This window comes from Narcine bancroftii, chromosome 7 (assembly GCF_036971445.1).
Source record: "Narcine bancroftii isolate sNarBan1 chromosome 7, sNarBan1.hap1, whole genome shotgun sequence".
Classification (NCBI taxonomy): Eukaryota; Metazoa; Chordata; class Chondrichthyes; order Torpediniformes; family Narcinidae; genus Narcine; species Narcine bancroftii.
The window spans coordinates 6000482-6017922 of NC_091475.1; the positions used below are offsets into that span (position 1 = coordinate 6000482).

Sequence of the window (17441 nt, forward strand, 5' to 3'; positions counted from 1 at the left end):
TACACCCCATCAACCTACACCCCCCCCCCCCGGTATATTTTGAAGGGTGGGGGGAAACCAAAGCCCCCAGGGGAAACCCACACAGACACTGGGAGAATGTACAAACTCCTTACGGACAGTGCAGGATTCGAACCCAAGACTGGTCCCGATCGCTGGCGCTGTGAAGGTGTTGCACTAACTGCTCCACCAAACGTGCCACCCTAATCTTTGTTCAAGACTCCAGCATCTGCAGCTTTTGTCTTTTTCAAAGTTTTTTTTTGCTCTGGATGTAATTAAAAATAGAGGAAATGTACCCAATTTTATTCTTGTTTCCAGACAAAGTACTGGGATGGCATCAACGTCGTTGATCTTTTTTCTATTTCAGTTCTCATTATTGCTGCAAATATTTTATATCCTTTATAAATCCAAAAGATTGTGATTGGGAAATTGTCACAAAGAAATTGAGGGACAGGAAACGTTGTGGTTATATAGTTTCAGAATGATTTTCTAATTTTAACATTGGATCTTGGTACCTCAGTCTCAGAGAATTAAACCACGTGGGATGTAATCCTGCTCATTTCACATTATAGAAGAACAAAGCTAATCTTCCAGTAGAGTGAGAATACAATTCAACAGAAAATATGAAGAAAATAAGACAAAAAGAAACAAGTAATATCACACTAATCATAGTTCCGTGTCATAAAAACAGCAAACTTCAGAGAGCAGAATAAATGTCCTACTGGTCAGAAATGGAGGTGATACTTGCACACCGTTCAATTCCATTTACAGTTCTCTGAAAGCGGAGTCCGTGCCTTCTTCCAGCAGGGCCTTGTTTCCAGGTGGTCCTCAACTTACGTCCGTGTTCCATTTTGGCCGACCAACCGCATCTTGGAATGGGTGTATGTTGGAATCGCACTGTGTCCGTGTTATAGTTCCCCAACACCTGCCCTCGTAAGAGGCTTATTTTCCATAGATAGGCCTAATTTTTATTATATGTAAAAATTTCGGTCATGTGTACGGATGGGCATAAGTCGCTTAGATGGTAAGTTGGGGAAGACCTGTATCTGCTTTCCTAATTTTATCTATTTTACTTTCTTTTTCAATTTTAATTATTCTCTTAAACTACACTCTCTTTTAAATTTTTTTTCTTTATTCAACGTCCCACTTAGGAAAATTATAAATATAGTGAATTAAAGTGGAAGTTGGGAAGAAAGCAAATTATGCCTGCTGGTTTTGATACGCCTTTGAAAAATCCATTGGAATTTTCCTACGTTTTAATTAAAATTGGACGCAGAGCTCGAAAACAGAGAAAGCAACTTATGGTCATTTGTATTTCTCTCAGCTCCCAGGAATGACTAATATTAAAGGAATAGCAGCAACTAAAAAGATTGCCCCAAATTCAGGTAAGCCTTTCTACAACAGGAAGAAATATTCCAAATGATATTTGATTTGTAAGTTTTTATGATCAGGTGTAGCCCAACGTATACACTGGGCCATACCATCTCGCGAGCAATATAAATCACAAATTTTTGACTCGTGGAACAAAATTATTCAATCTTTCATTTCATATTTTAGTTTATTTCTAAGAAACTGTTCCACATATGACACGACAGCCTTGTCCCTTCACTCTGTCCTGACCCACCAGGAGAACAACGCCCCATCCACCAGGCAATGACTTCAGCTCAGCGTTTAATACGATAATTCCCCAGAGGCAGGTGGAGAAGCTGTCCTCACTGGGACTCTCTGTAACTAGATCCTGGACTTCCCACAGTCTGTCCGGGTCAGTAGCAGAACATCGAACACTGTTACCCTGAGCACTGGTGCACATAGCCTGGTCCTTTACATGCTAATGGCCTATGACTGTCTCAACAGATCCAGCTCCAACAGGGTCATCAACTTTGCAGACGACACAACAGTCGTCGGCCTCATCAGCAACAACGATGAGTCGCACTACAGAGAACAGGAGGAAAATCTCTTGATGTGGTGTGAGAGTAACAAGCTGAGTTTCCAGTTAAACCTAAAAGTCTGCAGACACCGTGATTGAAGTGAAAACACAATCCTGGAGAAACTCAGCAGGTCTACTTTATATGCCAAAGACAAAAATACATAACCAACATTTCGGGCTTGAGCCCTTCATCAAGGATCCTCACCTGAGTCTCATCGTGAGCGTGGACTTCAGGAAGACCAGGAACAACCACCCTCCACTAACATCAATGACACTCTAGTAGAGAGCACCAAATTCCTTAGAGTTTACTTAACTAATGATCTACCACAGTGGTTTTCAAACTTTATCTTTCCACTCACAAACCAGGATTGTAATCCTTTAGTATCTCAGAGTACCTATGGCATAGGAACTCTCTGATAGTGTACTTAAGGTGAGTAGAAAGAAAAAGTTTGAAAACCACTGATCTATCATGAGCACACAACATCTCACTTCTCAGGAAGGCGCAACAGTGACTGTACTTCCTGAGAAGATTAAAGCGGGCAAGGCTACAGGACACCATCATCCCAACCTTCTACAGGAGCTCTATCGAGAGTGTCCTGGCCGGCTGTATCACTATGGTATGGTTGCTGCAGAGAAATGGGTCGGAGGTCAATCCACAGGACCATAAGAGCGGCAGAAAGGATCACTGGAGTCTCCCTCCTCCTCCATTGATGTGATCTTCTGGGATCATTGTTTGAAGAGGGCAAGAAAAATAATTGAAGACCCCTTCTACCCCGTCTTTCAGCTGCTCCCATTGGGAAAAAGATACAGGAATATTAGAGCCAGGACCACCAGGCTGAGGAACAGCTTCTTCCCGTGGGCAATGAGAATGCTGAACCACCAAAGGAACTGTTCACTCTAACCCTCTGAGACTCTCATAGTTTCAAAACAATATTTATTTATTTGTATGTATGAATGCTCATTGTGTGTGTTATGTCTGGTTGTGTGTTTGCAGGTTGTGAATGAGGACCGGAGAACGTTGTTTCGTCAGGTTGTACTTGTGCAATCAGAAGACAATAAACTTGACTTGACATATTTCTGACTGACATTTTTTTGCTTATGTTAAACTTCAACGTGTACCATTTTAATTCATATTTAAAAAAAAAATAATCTGTTCATCAAGAAAAGTCTGAAAGACTGAGATTGTGATTCTTTGTGTTCATTAATTGCGGAGACTAAGGATGTTCAAATTCTGGAGAATAAACTCTTTTTCTCTGTAACACTGTTTTATTTAGCACTACCCATTTTTATTTAAGGTTAACTTGCTTGGATAGCACACAAACAGTTTTTACACTGTATCTCAGTTCGTGTGACAATGAACAATTAACGGGCCGCTTAAAGCCCGTACCGAGCCAGGCAATTGAAATCTTTGGAGCAGAATTCTAATATCCATTTATTGGTAGCCCAGTGGAGTCATGGGCTCTTGTTTCAGTTGCAGGATTTTGGGTTTGGTGAGAAATTACATTTTCTGATTTTATGAAGGTTATGCGACATATTCTCTTGATGCAGCAAATGTGTATGCATACACATTCATAACCTTGTGTCTTTTTTGATCATTATTGAGGGGGCCCGTGCTCCAGCTTCCTCCCATCCCCTTCCCCAATCCTTCCCTTGCGGACTCCACTCAGCTTTGTGTGGTCCTGACATCCTGAGAGTGATGCTATCTGGAGCTCTGCTCCTGGTGGGGTCACATCCATGGTGATCAGGTCGAGAGTGAGGTCCCTGACAAAGAACAATCCAACCAAGTCCTCAACGGTGGAACAGGAAGACAAAATTACTCTGAACTCAACGGCTATGAAGGCGGTCGAAGGCTGCAACAAATCCATCAGCTCCAATCATCGTGGTTTCCAGGCCATTGGAACTAGTTGGTTGATTTGTGAAGTATTATGTGCTTCTTGAAGCCCATTAAACAAATACGTGCACAGGCACCTTCACTCTGTGGATCAACGGAACGATGGCCATCATCCTCGACCCGAGGGATAGCCATGACGACGACTCGGCTTTGTACTTGAAAGCAAATCTGAATGAAGACCGCATCAGCTATGAGGCCTTTCCTTGTTGAGGTAGGGTATTATTATTGTCTTTGTACAATGCTTTCTCTCCCCATACCTCCCCACTTCTCCTGACCATCTGCAGTTTGCAGAGCAGTCTGCTTAAATTTTGTTTGAAGACCTCCCTCAAAATGTCTGCGTACAGGAAGAAATGATAGATAAAACTCTTCAGGTAAAGGTTCAATTCCTCTCTTTAGCATAATTGTTTCAGAAATAGGAGGGAAACCATATGTGACATTTCCTTTCTATCTCATTATTATGCACTGATGTAGATAATTTCTAAAGTAGGTGACTGGTCGATTAGCCATGCACTGGCAATCTGTACTTTTATGTATTTCCTAATGATAGTTTTATTGATATATATTATATAATTTGTAATATATATGAACTTGTAATATGAAGCACACAAGAGATGGAGCAAATCTACTGGAGGAGCTCAATGGGTTGAGCGGCATCAGTGGGAGATAAAGAATAGTTAATTTTTCTGGGTCAGAACCCTTCAAAACAGAGACCAGTAAGAAAATGGTGAATGAAAATGGTAATGGTAGCTGATTGTCAGACGAGAGAGAGAGAGACAGGGTTAGATGGAGGAAGATGAATCATACAGGTGGGAGAGGAGAGGGGTGATAAGTATGGACAAAAGTTACCAGTGCTGGAATCTGAAAAGTAGAGAAGTTGAGAAAATGATGATAATAATGGAAACTTAGGCTAGAGGTTTAATTAAAAAAATTTTTTTTGACATACAGCACGGTAACAGGCCATTTTGGCCAATGAGTCCGTGCCACCCAATTCACCTTCAACCCCCCCGGTGCGTTTCGAATGGTGGGAGGAAACCCACGCAGACACAGGAAGAAAACTCCTTACAGATAGTGCGGGATTTGAACCCCCATCCTGATCATTGGCGATGTAACAGCATTGGGCTAACCGCTACTCTAACCGTGCCACCATGAAGGATAAATTGGACCAATTGTGTGGTAGGAGTGGGGAATGGGAGGTGTGCCAAGGGAGAGTCCTGTTGGTGAAATACGGGTAGAAAAGAATGGAATCAGAGGAGGGGGTAGTGGGTGAGGCTGTGAGTGAAGGGGGGGGGGAATGGAGGGGAAAGGAGGAAAACAGGTACATCAAAAAAAGATGGGGGTGTGGGGTAAACTCATTGCATGAAATTAGAAAATTCAGTGTTCATAGCCATTGTGAAATATTTCTCTAATATTCCATTCCATTTCTAGCACACAATAGGACAAACTGGAAACTACTTCCACCCAAAAAGCCCGAGCTTAGTACAAAGGCAATCGTGGGTATGTTGTGATTTAAGATATCAATCTCTCTACAGTCTTTGTACAGTATATTGTCAAACTATTATGTCAGTTTGCCAGCTTGTCCTGTTCCAGTCCCATTTGCTGCTGCTGACTGTAGAGCTGATCTCTCTCTCTCTCTCTTTCAGAGAAAAGTTTGTTTGACCCCCCTCTCTGCTTGCACGACCCTCTTAGAACAGCAAACAGCATTCCCAGACAGCCCGTGGCTCCGAACCAACTCCTCCAAGTTTTTTCATCTGCTGCTTTTCAAAGCAACAATCCATTAATGAAGTCCCTTGGTTTTTGTAAAGGCTCTCGGAGCCGGCCTGACTGGCTTGAGCAGAGCTCCAAAATTTTAAATGAGATTTGTTTTAAAATGTTTGTATGTGACCTACCCCAATTTATCTCCCAAAATCATATCTATAATCTGTCATACTTGTTATAACCTCAAACTATAACCATACCATATTTCAAGCTATAACTGCAGCGACCCACTACAAGTTTGTATTAAATACCATATCTATTTACACAATGACACTTGGTCAAGTTTCTTCCCCCTTTGCTTCCCCCTCCCCCATTTCCTGCCTTTCTAGTTCTTTCACCCACACACAGCCCTGCCTTTCCACCCCCTCCCCCTCAGTGCTGTTGTCCCCTCCCTCCCTTCTCCACCTATCATCTCCTGCCCTGCCACCCCCTTCCCCCTCCCACTCTTTTATGCTGGCATTCACCAGCATTTTCTCATACTTTTTTTTAAGGGATTAAGCCTGAAAGGTCAGTTCTGCATCTCTGCATTTGCTACATAAAGGACACTGCAGAGTCTCTCCAGCATTTGTGCGTTTTTACCTTGGTCAAACTTAGCTATTTTGTCTATTTGTGCATGAAAGCTGTGATGATGTCAAGAGTTGAGTGATACTTGGACTATAAAATGAGAATCAGTGTGCAAAGAGCTGCGTAGGATAACCTGCCTTTAAATGCTGTGCGTACAAAATGAAGTTCACTCCCTGATGAGATTATCGATAACTTTTTCAGGCAGCCAGTCAACTTCCAACAGTGCAGATATCCAACCTGGGAAAAGTTCATCACCAAAGCCTGTTATTACAAGCAAACCAGGTTTATTTTTGAGCTATTTTTCTCCTTGGACTGCATGAATCTAGTAAAATATCTGTGCTCCTGATTATCTCCTGCCTGACCACATTTAAAAGAGTTATAATTGAAAAGTTCCTCGTAACAAAGTTATTACCACAGCTGCACAAAAGTGGAGCAATTTATGCAATTTTGTAATTTCTGTGGACGCATCACTCCTCAATGAATAACACATTCCTCGGTGCAATTGCTTGTGAAAAGAAAATGCCATCTCCAAAATGCTTTTAATATCTTATTTACAATCTTATGGAAGGAAATAAAGACATTTCTGAAAGAATGCTGACTTTCCAAACGCTTCTTCGAGACATGGAAAAAGAGTTCCATTTAAATTTTAACCCACCTTTGTTGCCTTAGTGGATGGCAACTTTTTATTGCCCATATTAACTATCGGAAAGTAGTTCTATTTCAGATTGGTCCGTTTAATTCCCCTCCACCGAACAGATCGGTTGAATTTGTGATTGTTGAAATTTTAACAACCTTCATCGTCTCCATTTGTGATTTGGATCTGTTGAAGTATGGACATATCCAGAGCCAGAAACATCATTTTAACGAGCCTGCCAGCCTCCTATTTTCCCACATTAAAATTTCTTTGCATGGGACAAGCACGGTATAACCAAAAGCTGAAGGGAAGGCAAATGAATGCTCTTCTCGCTCTGCTTGTGAATGATGCCCGATCAAAGACTGAAAGTTGCCAAGACGAAGGCTTTTATTCACCAGAGATGGACAACATCCCTGTGTTGGTCACTCATACTGACCCGGACTCGAACTGGGGGCATGCTTGTGGCATGACAGCCTTGAAAGGGAAGAAAGGGGGAGGAGTCACGAGCTGGCCAGTGAGAGCAGGTTCAACCATGAATGGTCATGTCATTTACATATGACAAATATGTAGAATAGTGGTTTCACCACAGTGAATGAGAGAGTTGCCTTGCTATTGTCTCACTGTTTAATTTTTCCCTGAAAGCATACCGTACCTTTCCATTGCCTCAACCCCTCCTGTTTACCTCCTACCCACAACTCAATACATTCCACCAATATCCACAATCTCACAACCTTTTTTTCCCACTGCCCCACCTTAACTGCTCACCCACCAACTGGATCCACCACCACGATCTTTTGGCCCCAGTGTTCTTCCCTGCCATCCCAGTTAATTGGCCATGCAGTGTCCCGGTCACCTCAAAATCTTGTGTCCCTGATCTCAAGATCAGAACTTATAGCTCTGGCCTCACTGTTGACCTTACAACTGTAGCCCCTTTTTCACTGACACCTTCTCCCAGGAATTTACCGGTTAAGGATCCAGAGTGAAAGTGAATCGATCAACACGCTGGGAATTGATGGCCTCGACCCCTGCTCACATCCCCATTGTCAGGTGATGCTGGCATGCCGATGAACCCAATGTGAAAAGGCCAAGTCACATGGGACATTTCTGGTTGAAGATAGACTCTCCTCAGGGGTGACTTGTGGTCATAGTGAAAGCAGGTGGTGTCCTGGTTAAAAGTGGCCCAGTGGGAACAACAAAAACGGCTTCTTTAACCGGGACACTGCATGGCCAATTAACTGGGATGCCAGTGAGTAAAGGGGTCGTATGATGTCTCCTCTCTGCTCTCTGGCTATGGACACTCCTGGATGGCAGCTGGAGCAGATGAATTACTTTGCAGGAAATAATGTTCACTCTAAATTTGCCAGCTCTTTCGCATTATCTGCTTTTTATGGATCCCTTGTTGCCACTTCCACCCCCACCCCCTTCCCCCGCCTCTCGCAACAAAATGGGGTAAATAATCCATTGCTTTAAAATTGCTTTTAATTTCTTTCACACTACATTCTAATCATTGTTTTTTTGCCATCTTTGTCTAGAGCACGCTCATGATTTTGACAAGGAAGGCAAAAAAGAAGGTAGGATGGAGAATTAAGAGGTGATAATGATTTCTATCTACCTTTAGAACTAATGGACAGACCAGACATTTAAGGAGTAAGTTTATGATTCTTGTTTGCCAGGAGCACATCTTGTGAATTTGGCCATGTATTTCATGTAGTTATATTTATTATTATAAATGCTTACAGACGATTAAGTCCAAATTTTCAATCAACATTTCTGTGGAGATAACTTACAACTGAATTTTCCATTATTTTGAATCTTTACTCAAAGCCAATGAGAACAGACAGTTTCAGAAATGGAAAATATATGCTCCTTGGCAAAGGACAGTTATAGTTCTGAGACTTGGACTTCATTGCCAAGGAAAGGATTAGCATTTCAGCTGACCAACACTTTCAATAAAGTGGCCAGGAAGCACTTAATGAGGTGCAAAGTAGAAATGCTCCCCTCCTCAGCTCAGCTCTCACCTGAATGAATACCACTGCAGGAAAATTTCTATTTAATTCTAAAATAAGAAAAGGTTTTAGCCTGAATACCTTAACGGGAAGGCGTTAAGAAAGTTGTATTGACATATTGCTGCCCCATGAATTCAGATCTTGCAGCAGTCCCCAGTTTAAGCTACCCCATCGATCTGGAGCTGAACCACTTTGAATCTTACGAAATTCTGAGATTTCATGTCATTTGCTAATAATGGAATTGAAATAACATTAAAGAAACTGCAAATACGCTTTAATGGTAAAGCTTGTTCTTTTTTTAAATAATTTATCATTTTGTAATACTTTGCAGAAACTGCAAATATTGTCTCTAAACCATCAATGAAAGGGAGCAAAACAAGAAAAGAAAATGGGAAACCGGCAATGAAGCCCTTAACAACAAAAGGTAAAGGACTAAATAACAAAGGATTTTGAGACCAGGGGGCAGCTTTGATTTTCTTTTAAAAATATTTTTATTCATTTGATAGAGAGAAATATTACATGTATATACTGTTTAGATATTAATTAATTGTATGGCTTTTGTTTAATGCAATGCAGAATATGGGTCACACATCTATTAAACATTGTCTTATATAAATCTCAAAAAAAGTGAAAACTCCTTGGAGACTTTCACCTCATATTCTAATCCAGAGATAAACATTGTGATTTTCTAAACCAGTGGTTCTCAACCTTTTTCTTTCCACTCACATCCCACTTTAAATATTCCCTTTGTCATCGGTGTTCTGTGATTAGTAAGGGATGGCTTAAGGTGGGATGTGGGTGGGAAGAAAAAGTTGGAAAACCATTGTTTTGACTCGTTATGTGCAGGGTTTCCTAACTCCAAAGCAAATGGGCCAATGACAAATTTTCTCAAGCAAAATATTTCAGTAACAATTAGGTCTAGAGCAGTGATTCTCAACCTTCCCTTCCCACTCACATCCCACCTTGAGCCATCCCTTACTAAGCACCGATGGCTCACGGATTACTTAAAGTGGTATGTGGGTGGAAAGAAAAAGGTTGAGAACCACAGATCTAAATAGAGCAATCTCTTCTTGGTGTAGAAAAAAAACAAAAATAAGAACAAAAAAAAGGAAGGAAACCACTCCTCCCCCCCATACCGATCTAACCCTACTAAACACGGTCACCAGCAAATAAATTGTAAAGAATTGAGTATCGGCTCCCGGGCATCGGATAGAAATCCCCCCAGAGCAGCCCTGCCTAAGTCATCAAATCATGGTCAACATCCCCTTATGGGCATCATATCTTGTCAAATTCAACCTTGATCTCTGTAACATTGGATCCAATTTTCTCCAAACTCGACCAAGACAGAAGCTTTGATTTTTCACCTCTTTTCCCAAGTTTTTATCATTAGAGAGATTTCCAATTTTAGGTCTTTGATCAACAAAAGACAATAGAGATGCTGGTTCAGACCGTGATGTGGAAGAATTTACTCACTGAGGGTTATGCAAAGCAAGAAATTTGGAGAGAAAAACAGCGGGTATAAATTATATTTAATCAATGTGCTGGAAGTGAAATAAAAGTTGGGGCATATGCATGGGATTGAGAGAGACAGATTAACAAGAAAAAAAATACCAAAAATTATTTCAATTTTTATTTTGACCTCTCCACTCTCCCCTGAAAATTCTCTTTTCTGGAGAAAAGTTCACAAAGTGCAAAATAAGAGACAAATGTAATTTTAAGTTCTTACAACTTATAAAGATGGAATGTTACAGAGCCAGCGGCCCGGGGTTTGAATCCGGCTTTGCCCGTAAGGAGTTTGTATGCTCTCCCATTTCTGCGTGGGTTTCCTCCGGGTACCCCGGTTTCCTCCCAGCCTTCAAAACGTACCGGGGGTTGTAGGTCAATTGGGTGTAATTGGGTGGCACAGGCTTGTGGGCTGGAAGGGCCTGTTACCATGCTGTACGTCTAAATTTAAATTTAAAAATAGAAATTACACATATAAAATTACACACATAAAACCTGATGATTGCATTAATTTCTTGGGATGGTCTTGTCCTCATTGGAATATATTTTCTGATGTAGAGGTATTAAATTCTTAACACAAGGCCGCTGAAATTCCAGCCTTCAATTGTAACACTGTCTGAGTGGCATAGGAAATGTGAATGCCAAGTTTCTGCCCTTATTTTGATGTGGAGGGAAGATGGGGGTTACGTCTTTTGGTTTTATGTCTGTATAGTGATGGGACTTGAGGGCAAGCTTCCACATAATTTTAAGGACAATTTATTGTAAAGGTCTATTGTGTCAGTCATGTATTCTATTATAAATTACAGTATCCAAGCTGTCATCCTCAGCAAGTCCATCAACCTCATCAAAATCTCTGCTTAATTCTGACAGAACAGGTAAGGCCATAGTATTTTTTTTTAAAGATTCTTCATGCCTAAATGAATGCATTCCATGATTATGGGTTAAAGTGCATTTTCTGCTGTTGTTTATATTTGCATTTAAAGACGAAAGTGAAAAGATAACTCAAAAATCTTTCGATATTTGGAATTATTTCAAATCATTTATATCGACCTTTCATTTTTGGTGATCCACCCGCTATGTCTTAAAATATAAATGCTAATTAAAAGAACTGCCATTGAATGCAAGAAAGCACAGATAAAGTATGCTTTTAAGCACATCGTTCTGCAATAGGGATTTTGTCTGTTTTTCCTCCTTTACATAATTCCAGTAGTTATCAGAAACCATGCAATTTATTAATGCGTGCAATTAATATAAGTGCAATTATTAATGTGTGTGCAAAGCAATGAGATCTTTAACCCTTGGCCTGTGTAGCAAAGCTTTCATGAATCTAACTTTGCAATTATGTTTGGATTGTGCATTAAGAAATTAATCACTGAAGTTATTAACATTTGTAGTCCATAAAATATGGCAATTTGACACTTGCATGAAATGGAAAAAGTACAAAAGTGCTATCTGGTTAAATATAGGTTTTGTTATTGTTGTAATGTCACAACTGTTCTTCATCCTTGTGTTGAGTCTGACATGGCTAACAACAAAGTATTTTCTCTTTGATTCTTCTCTGGACTACTTTCAGTGCTCTTCATGGCACATTTGGCAATCATGTTCTGCATTCAGTTTTCTGGTGAAATTTGCTTGAAGCTCATTTTCCGGTTAACACATATTTGTATGTTTTACCATAATGCCAGCAAACTTGATGCCATTTCCTTTCCATCAAAGACATGTGGAGTGGCATCTTCTCGAGATCTGTCCCTCTCCTTGTTAATGCTGCATGCCTGTGCATAGTAACATGGTGTTTATGCATACGATGTTAAATACTTTCTAAAAAAAATATTTTTATTGAGTTTAACATGAGAATCTATCTACAAGATATTAATAAAGCAATAGCATGTACATAACAAGATTAAATTAAACACACAATATAAGATTTTAAATTCCATCCCTTATTATTAAATTTAATAGTCTATTAAAATAATAATAATATTTTTCATTCTTCATCAATGATTTTTCAGATTAAATTAGATCCATGCCCTTTAACTGCCTTGTTTGGATTTTCCACATGAACTGGCTAAACTTCTATCAGCACCCCAAGAAAAAGTTTGAGCTTTAAGCACGTTGATGGTTTTGTTCCGTTGTTTTCGTTATTACGGCTGAGCAATGAGAATGTACGTTTGTTATACTCAAATTCTGCTCCATTGTAAAGAATTGGCATTGCCAGGAATTGTTATCTTAAATAACCTTTTGGGGGAAAATGACAGAAATTCAGTTACAAGTTCTCCTTACTCCGATCAAGTTTCGGAACTTGATGCAATTGTTAAGTTAATTGGAATAGCGCAGAAGTGCATTATTTTGCTACATAATGCAGATTGCCTTCATGCATTGTGTTGAAAAATACATGTCATTAATGTCCTTCTCCTTGAAGTTTTTGCAAGGAGTGTTAAGATCTAATGCACTAAATTGGGAAATGTTAAGTTTGTTGCTTATTATGTACTTGAACACGAACAACAAATCCGAATGCTTTTTCCAAAACTATATTCTTCAGCGAACTACAAACATATATCAATATTTTTGAACCTTCTGTGTGAGGATACATTTCCTTATGATCTCTGTTTTGATCGAATCTTGGTTGAAGCTTTAATTGAATAATATGTAAAAGTGATTACTTAGATTATTTTATGGATTAATTACAAAGAGATGCGAGTGAAGAATTTCCAATAATTCATAATCACTAGTATTCTCTTCCTATGTGAATAGATGAGTGGGCCACATTGATTATTTTTGCAGCAATCCAACTGGAAAATCAGTAACTTACAGTTTTACGTGTTTGAACTGCATCCGTTTATACGTTTGTGGTGTCAGGTATTAACATCCTATATCTGAGGTTCCGTGTAGAATTAAAACAAGAAAGCTTGCAGATATTGGGTTGAGTGGATTGCTATGAATTGTACGGTGTGCTACAACTTTTAAGATCTAATGATATCTATGGAATTAAATTCAACATGTGTTTTGGTTGAGCAAATGGTCTAATTAGTAAACTGAAAGCTGAAAAGAAGACATTAGGAAGTTCTACATTTTGCCAGAAGGCTGTGGTTACATTTTTCAGCGCATGGTGTCAACGTGTTTCGTGAATTGTTAATTACGGTCACTGGAAATGCAACCTATCATTTATTCCATTTTGAGAATATTGTGTTTCAACTTGCTTTTCTAAAATGCATTGCAGAACCTGAGATACCATCTTCCACCATAATGCCATTCATAACATTAAGAACAACGTCAGACCATAAAGATGTGGGCAATCAGGATCTTCCAGGTAGTTTCTACATGCAGTTTGTGCATGGAAGGAAATATTTATGACTTGTAACATTTACAGATTATTAAAATGAGAATGCGTAAGGATTTATGTGTTTATGACTGAAATAGTTTGCTCTACAAAGCCTGGTATGGTATGATTAATGTATGATGGTAATTCAGACGGCTTTTCAAAGCAAATCATAGTTAAAACTTATTTGTAATATTCAGTATTTTAGAAAATATGCATCAAATTCATGTTTATCTATTTCTAAATGTGTTAGTTACAGCACAATGTTAGCAAAATACCGGGATATCAACGTAACCCTTTGTCCCCATTTTCCGGGACTGGTTTTATCCCCAACTACCAGCTGGTTCGTACTGTAGTTTAGCCATGGACTCAGTCTGGAGTATATGTTATGAACGGTTAAAACTGGCTGGAGTCCAGAAAAAATACATCTCTCAGCTGATTTCCCCAAGGCTTGTTGACTCTGTGACTAATTGCGCAGGCCTCAAAGCTGATTGGTCATTCCCGAAATAGGGTCACTACAGGTTAGTCAAAAGAACTTCAAATAGTTCTATAGGCGTGCATTCATGACCAACAGGGTGACGTGCAAGGTCACCCTTCAACAACGATGGGAAATGAGCCAGAAATCACTCTTTAGTTCCATTTGGTTTATATTGTGGTATTGCTATAAATAGAATGCCCCTGCCACGGGAAAGTTTATTTTTAATTCTCTGCCTTCTTTATGCCACACAAACCCTGCTCCTAAACACACTTCGAAGAATTGAGATGATAATATTAATCTGTCATGGAATTTCAAATTGTAGTTTCTCGATTGTATCATAAATTAATGCTCTATCTCTCCTGTCCATTGATGCACAAGCAGTGTTTTGAATTCTCCCAGTGGTCTTGATAGCAATGAACCCTAAACTAGTATAATGGGAAATATATGTTTCTCATCATATTATTGTGTGAGGGACCTTGCCTTGACCACTGTGATTTGAGATTCCTACAGCTGTGGTACTTTCACAACGGCTGTGAAACAGTTTGAACTTCGCTGTAATCAGGAAAGACCAGACTTCCATTTCTAAAGGTTTTAACCTTGCACAAAGCAATACTACTGGTCCCACTCTTTTATGGAATTGCCAAGCTTCTTCCAATCCGTGAAAGCTTCTAATAAAGCATATTGGAACGATAGATGAAGAATGAATCCATTGAATTTACTGAGATGATCATTTTTCTCATCCGGCACTCTCAATACAATGAAAGAAAACAGCAGATTGTGATTAATCGAGAGGGAATAAGTATTTAAAGTATTTTTTTAAAAAAATGCTATTTTCCAAGAGGTCTTGTCTTGGAGCCTCGAAACCCCTAGAGTTTGTGAATTAAAGGGTTTTCTTTCAGGAAAAGCTCTTAATTTGACTTTGTAACTGATAATAAATATGCAAGAAATACCATAGATTTAATGGTCTCATTAGAATATTGCAATGTAGGTATCTATGTAAAACAGTGTAACCTTTGACATTGAGTAGGAATTATTATTTCATAACTAATAAGATGACGTTAGAACAATGTATGTACATCTAAGTGAATAAAAAGCAATTATAAATCTTATCACGCGTTTAAAAAAACATTCTGCTCTGGCAACTGAAGGAGAGTTGAATTGCAATGGTATTGGGATAATCAAGGAAAATGGTTGGAAGTTTCTGCTTTTGATTAGATTCAGAGGGAGAAGTAGACACTTTGTATATTTATTGTTCAGCGATTTGAGCCCAAACTAGGTCTTTTGTAAACCCCTCTATTAACAGCTTAAATGTTGCATCGAAGGCAAGTGCTGCAAATTGTTTTTTTAATATTCTTCCAGAAAAGGCCCTTTGATGGTTTAACCATTCATATAAATATTCTTAACTACGTTGAAGATCTTTGATCAACATAATTTGAAAAGTATCTTGTAACAAGTTTGAAATCTCAAGTAATTAGAACCACGCTGTGTATTGGCAGTTCAGTCTGGGAGCTAGGAGGTCGTAAAATGATGATCAAACAGTCTCTTGCCTTTTGTAAAGGCCAATTACAGCCAAAGCTAACTACATCTTTGATAATGTTTTGGAAGCTACTCTAACATCGGTGATATGTGCTGAAAGCCGAAGAAAATTATATTAACATGCATTGATATATTTTAGACATAGAGCAAGGTAACAAGCCCAAATACCCCTTACATCTTTGGATGGTGGAAGGAAACCCATGCGGAATGCATAAACTTCCTGATTCGAACCCAGGCCCCTGGCGTCACAATAGTGTTGCGTTAACTGCTATGCTAATCGTGTTCTCGATTTGTCTTTATTTTACACTGTACTATCTCAAAATAATTTTGAAGTCAACCCAGCACTTTGTTGGTTTAATGGTGATATTAGTGAAGTTTGTAATGGTGATGCTGGATATATTTCATCTTTTAACTATTTTTAACTTTACTCAAATATTTATGGAAAAATGTTTGTTCTTCCCCACATATCATCCAGAAATTGAGTTGCCATCCTCCAGCAATACACTTGTAAGCCCCTCAGACATTACATCCGCATTAGATTCCATGGAGACCAAGACGTTCTCAGGTAGTTGGAATAAAAGCTAATATGGACGGGAAATTTTCCTCAACAGCTACAGCAAGTTGCATGTTTTTAAAAAAAAAAATACGTGCGCTTGCGTGTCAGTTCTAATACATTCTTGCTTTTACGGTTTGATATTTCATGATTTCATGCTCTTGAGTGTTTTGACATCTGATTCATTGCATGTCCGGTGCAAAAAAAATTCAATTTTGATTTAAGAATTAATTTAATGGAATGTTTTGGAATCGATAAACAGGGTGATTTCTCAAGTTTAATTTATTCATTTGCATGAGGTACAGTACATGGTTACTAAAATCCTGCATGGAAATGAGAAATACAGAACTCACGGATAATTCAAAAGATTTCTCTGCCAATACCGTAACAGCCTGGCTTGATCCACTCACACTCTGAGAATACAAATTTGTATCTATAGTTTTGAAAATGTTTTATGTTTTTTAACTCTTTTTTTATTGGACTATTTCACCAATTAGTGGGCAGCGTGTTTGAATACCTCTTTAGAAGGAACAAAAATGACCCAGTGTTAACCGACCTCTGCCCAACTTCCTACCCTTCTGTTTCAACTGTGATAAGGCAATAAGTGTGTGTGACAACTTACAAAATTGAAGACTGAAAAAGACCTGCTAGACCATCAGACTGCCCTAAACTCAAGCCAGCTAGAACCTTGGATTTGAGGCATCCTCTTTCACTCCCACAGCCTTGGATCTTCTACAAGAGCATTAAAAACAAAGGGGAAAAAATGGCAAACAAGAGAAAAATGACTCTGGTTTCCATCAGAGACCAGTATTCCAGCCTTATCGATCACAATGACCCAAGGGGTCTGATGTTCTATTAGATTCAATTTTGGCCTCCTCTACTGAGTGTAAACACACTCTTAAAGGATGTAGTGAATTAGTGCCTTCTACATTAATCAGCATTTTTTTCTACTAGCTCGCCATTACCTTGGGGGGGGACGGGGGGACTGCATGATATCTAATAAATTCCTGTTTGTGCAGAGTTTTTTCTGGAGTCCCCTGATGTTCCCCAATCTGTTAAATTTCAGCATTCCGACAATAAGTAGGCTATTGGGACTTTTTGGTTATTTAATAGTCATTTAGTTCATGGTTATTACAATGTAAATAATTCTAGGTATCGTGCTTTAAGCTAGAAATCAATCCTGTTGTTTTCTTTCAAGGATATAATTTTCAATGCAAGACTAGTTATGCCACCTATCAATAGTGTAGAATATGTTAGATGTTAGAAAGCCAATGAAAGATT

General features: G+C 39.0%; 1 protein-coding gene across 2 annotated transcripts in view; it reads left to right on the plus strand.

Moving 5' to 3' along the window:
• Positions 1-17441, plus strand: part of LOC138738437 (target of Nesh-SH3-like) — a 207561-nt gene that overhangs the window by 68353 nt on the left and 121767 nt on the right. Inside the window, exons 7-13 of one of the 2 annotated variants that reach the window (XM_069888645.1) lie at positions 1322-1382; positions 5241-5309; positions 6336-6416; positions 8301-8339; positions 9106-9198; positions 11084-11152; positions 13495-13584. In XM_069888645.1, coding sequence (XP_069744746.1) covers positions 1322-1382; positions 5241-5309; positions 6336-6416; positions 8301-8339; positions 9106-9198; positions 11084-11152; positions 13495-13584 — 502 coding nt within the window. The remainder of the gene's footprint in view (positions 1-1321; positions 1383-5240; positions 5310-6335; positions 6417-8300; positions 8340-9105; positions 9199-11083; positions 11153-13494; positions 13585-17441) is intronic. The other variant, XM_069888648.1, reaches the window with a different exon arrangement.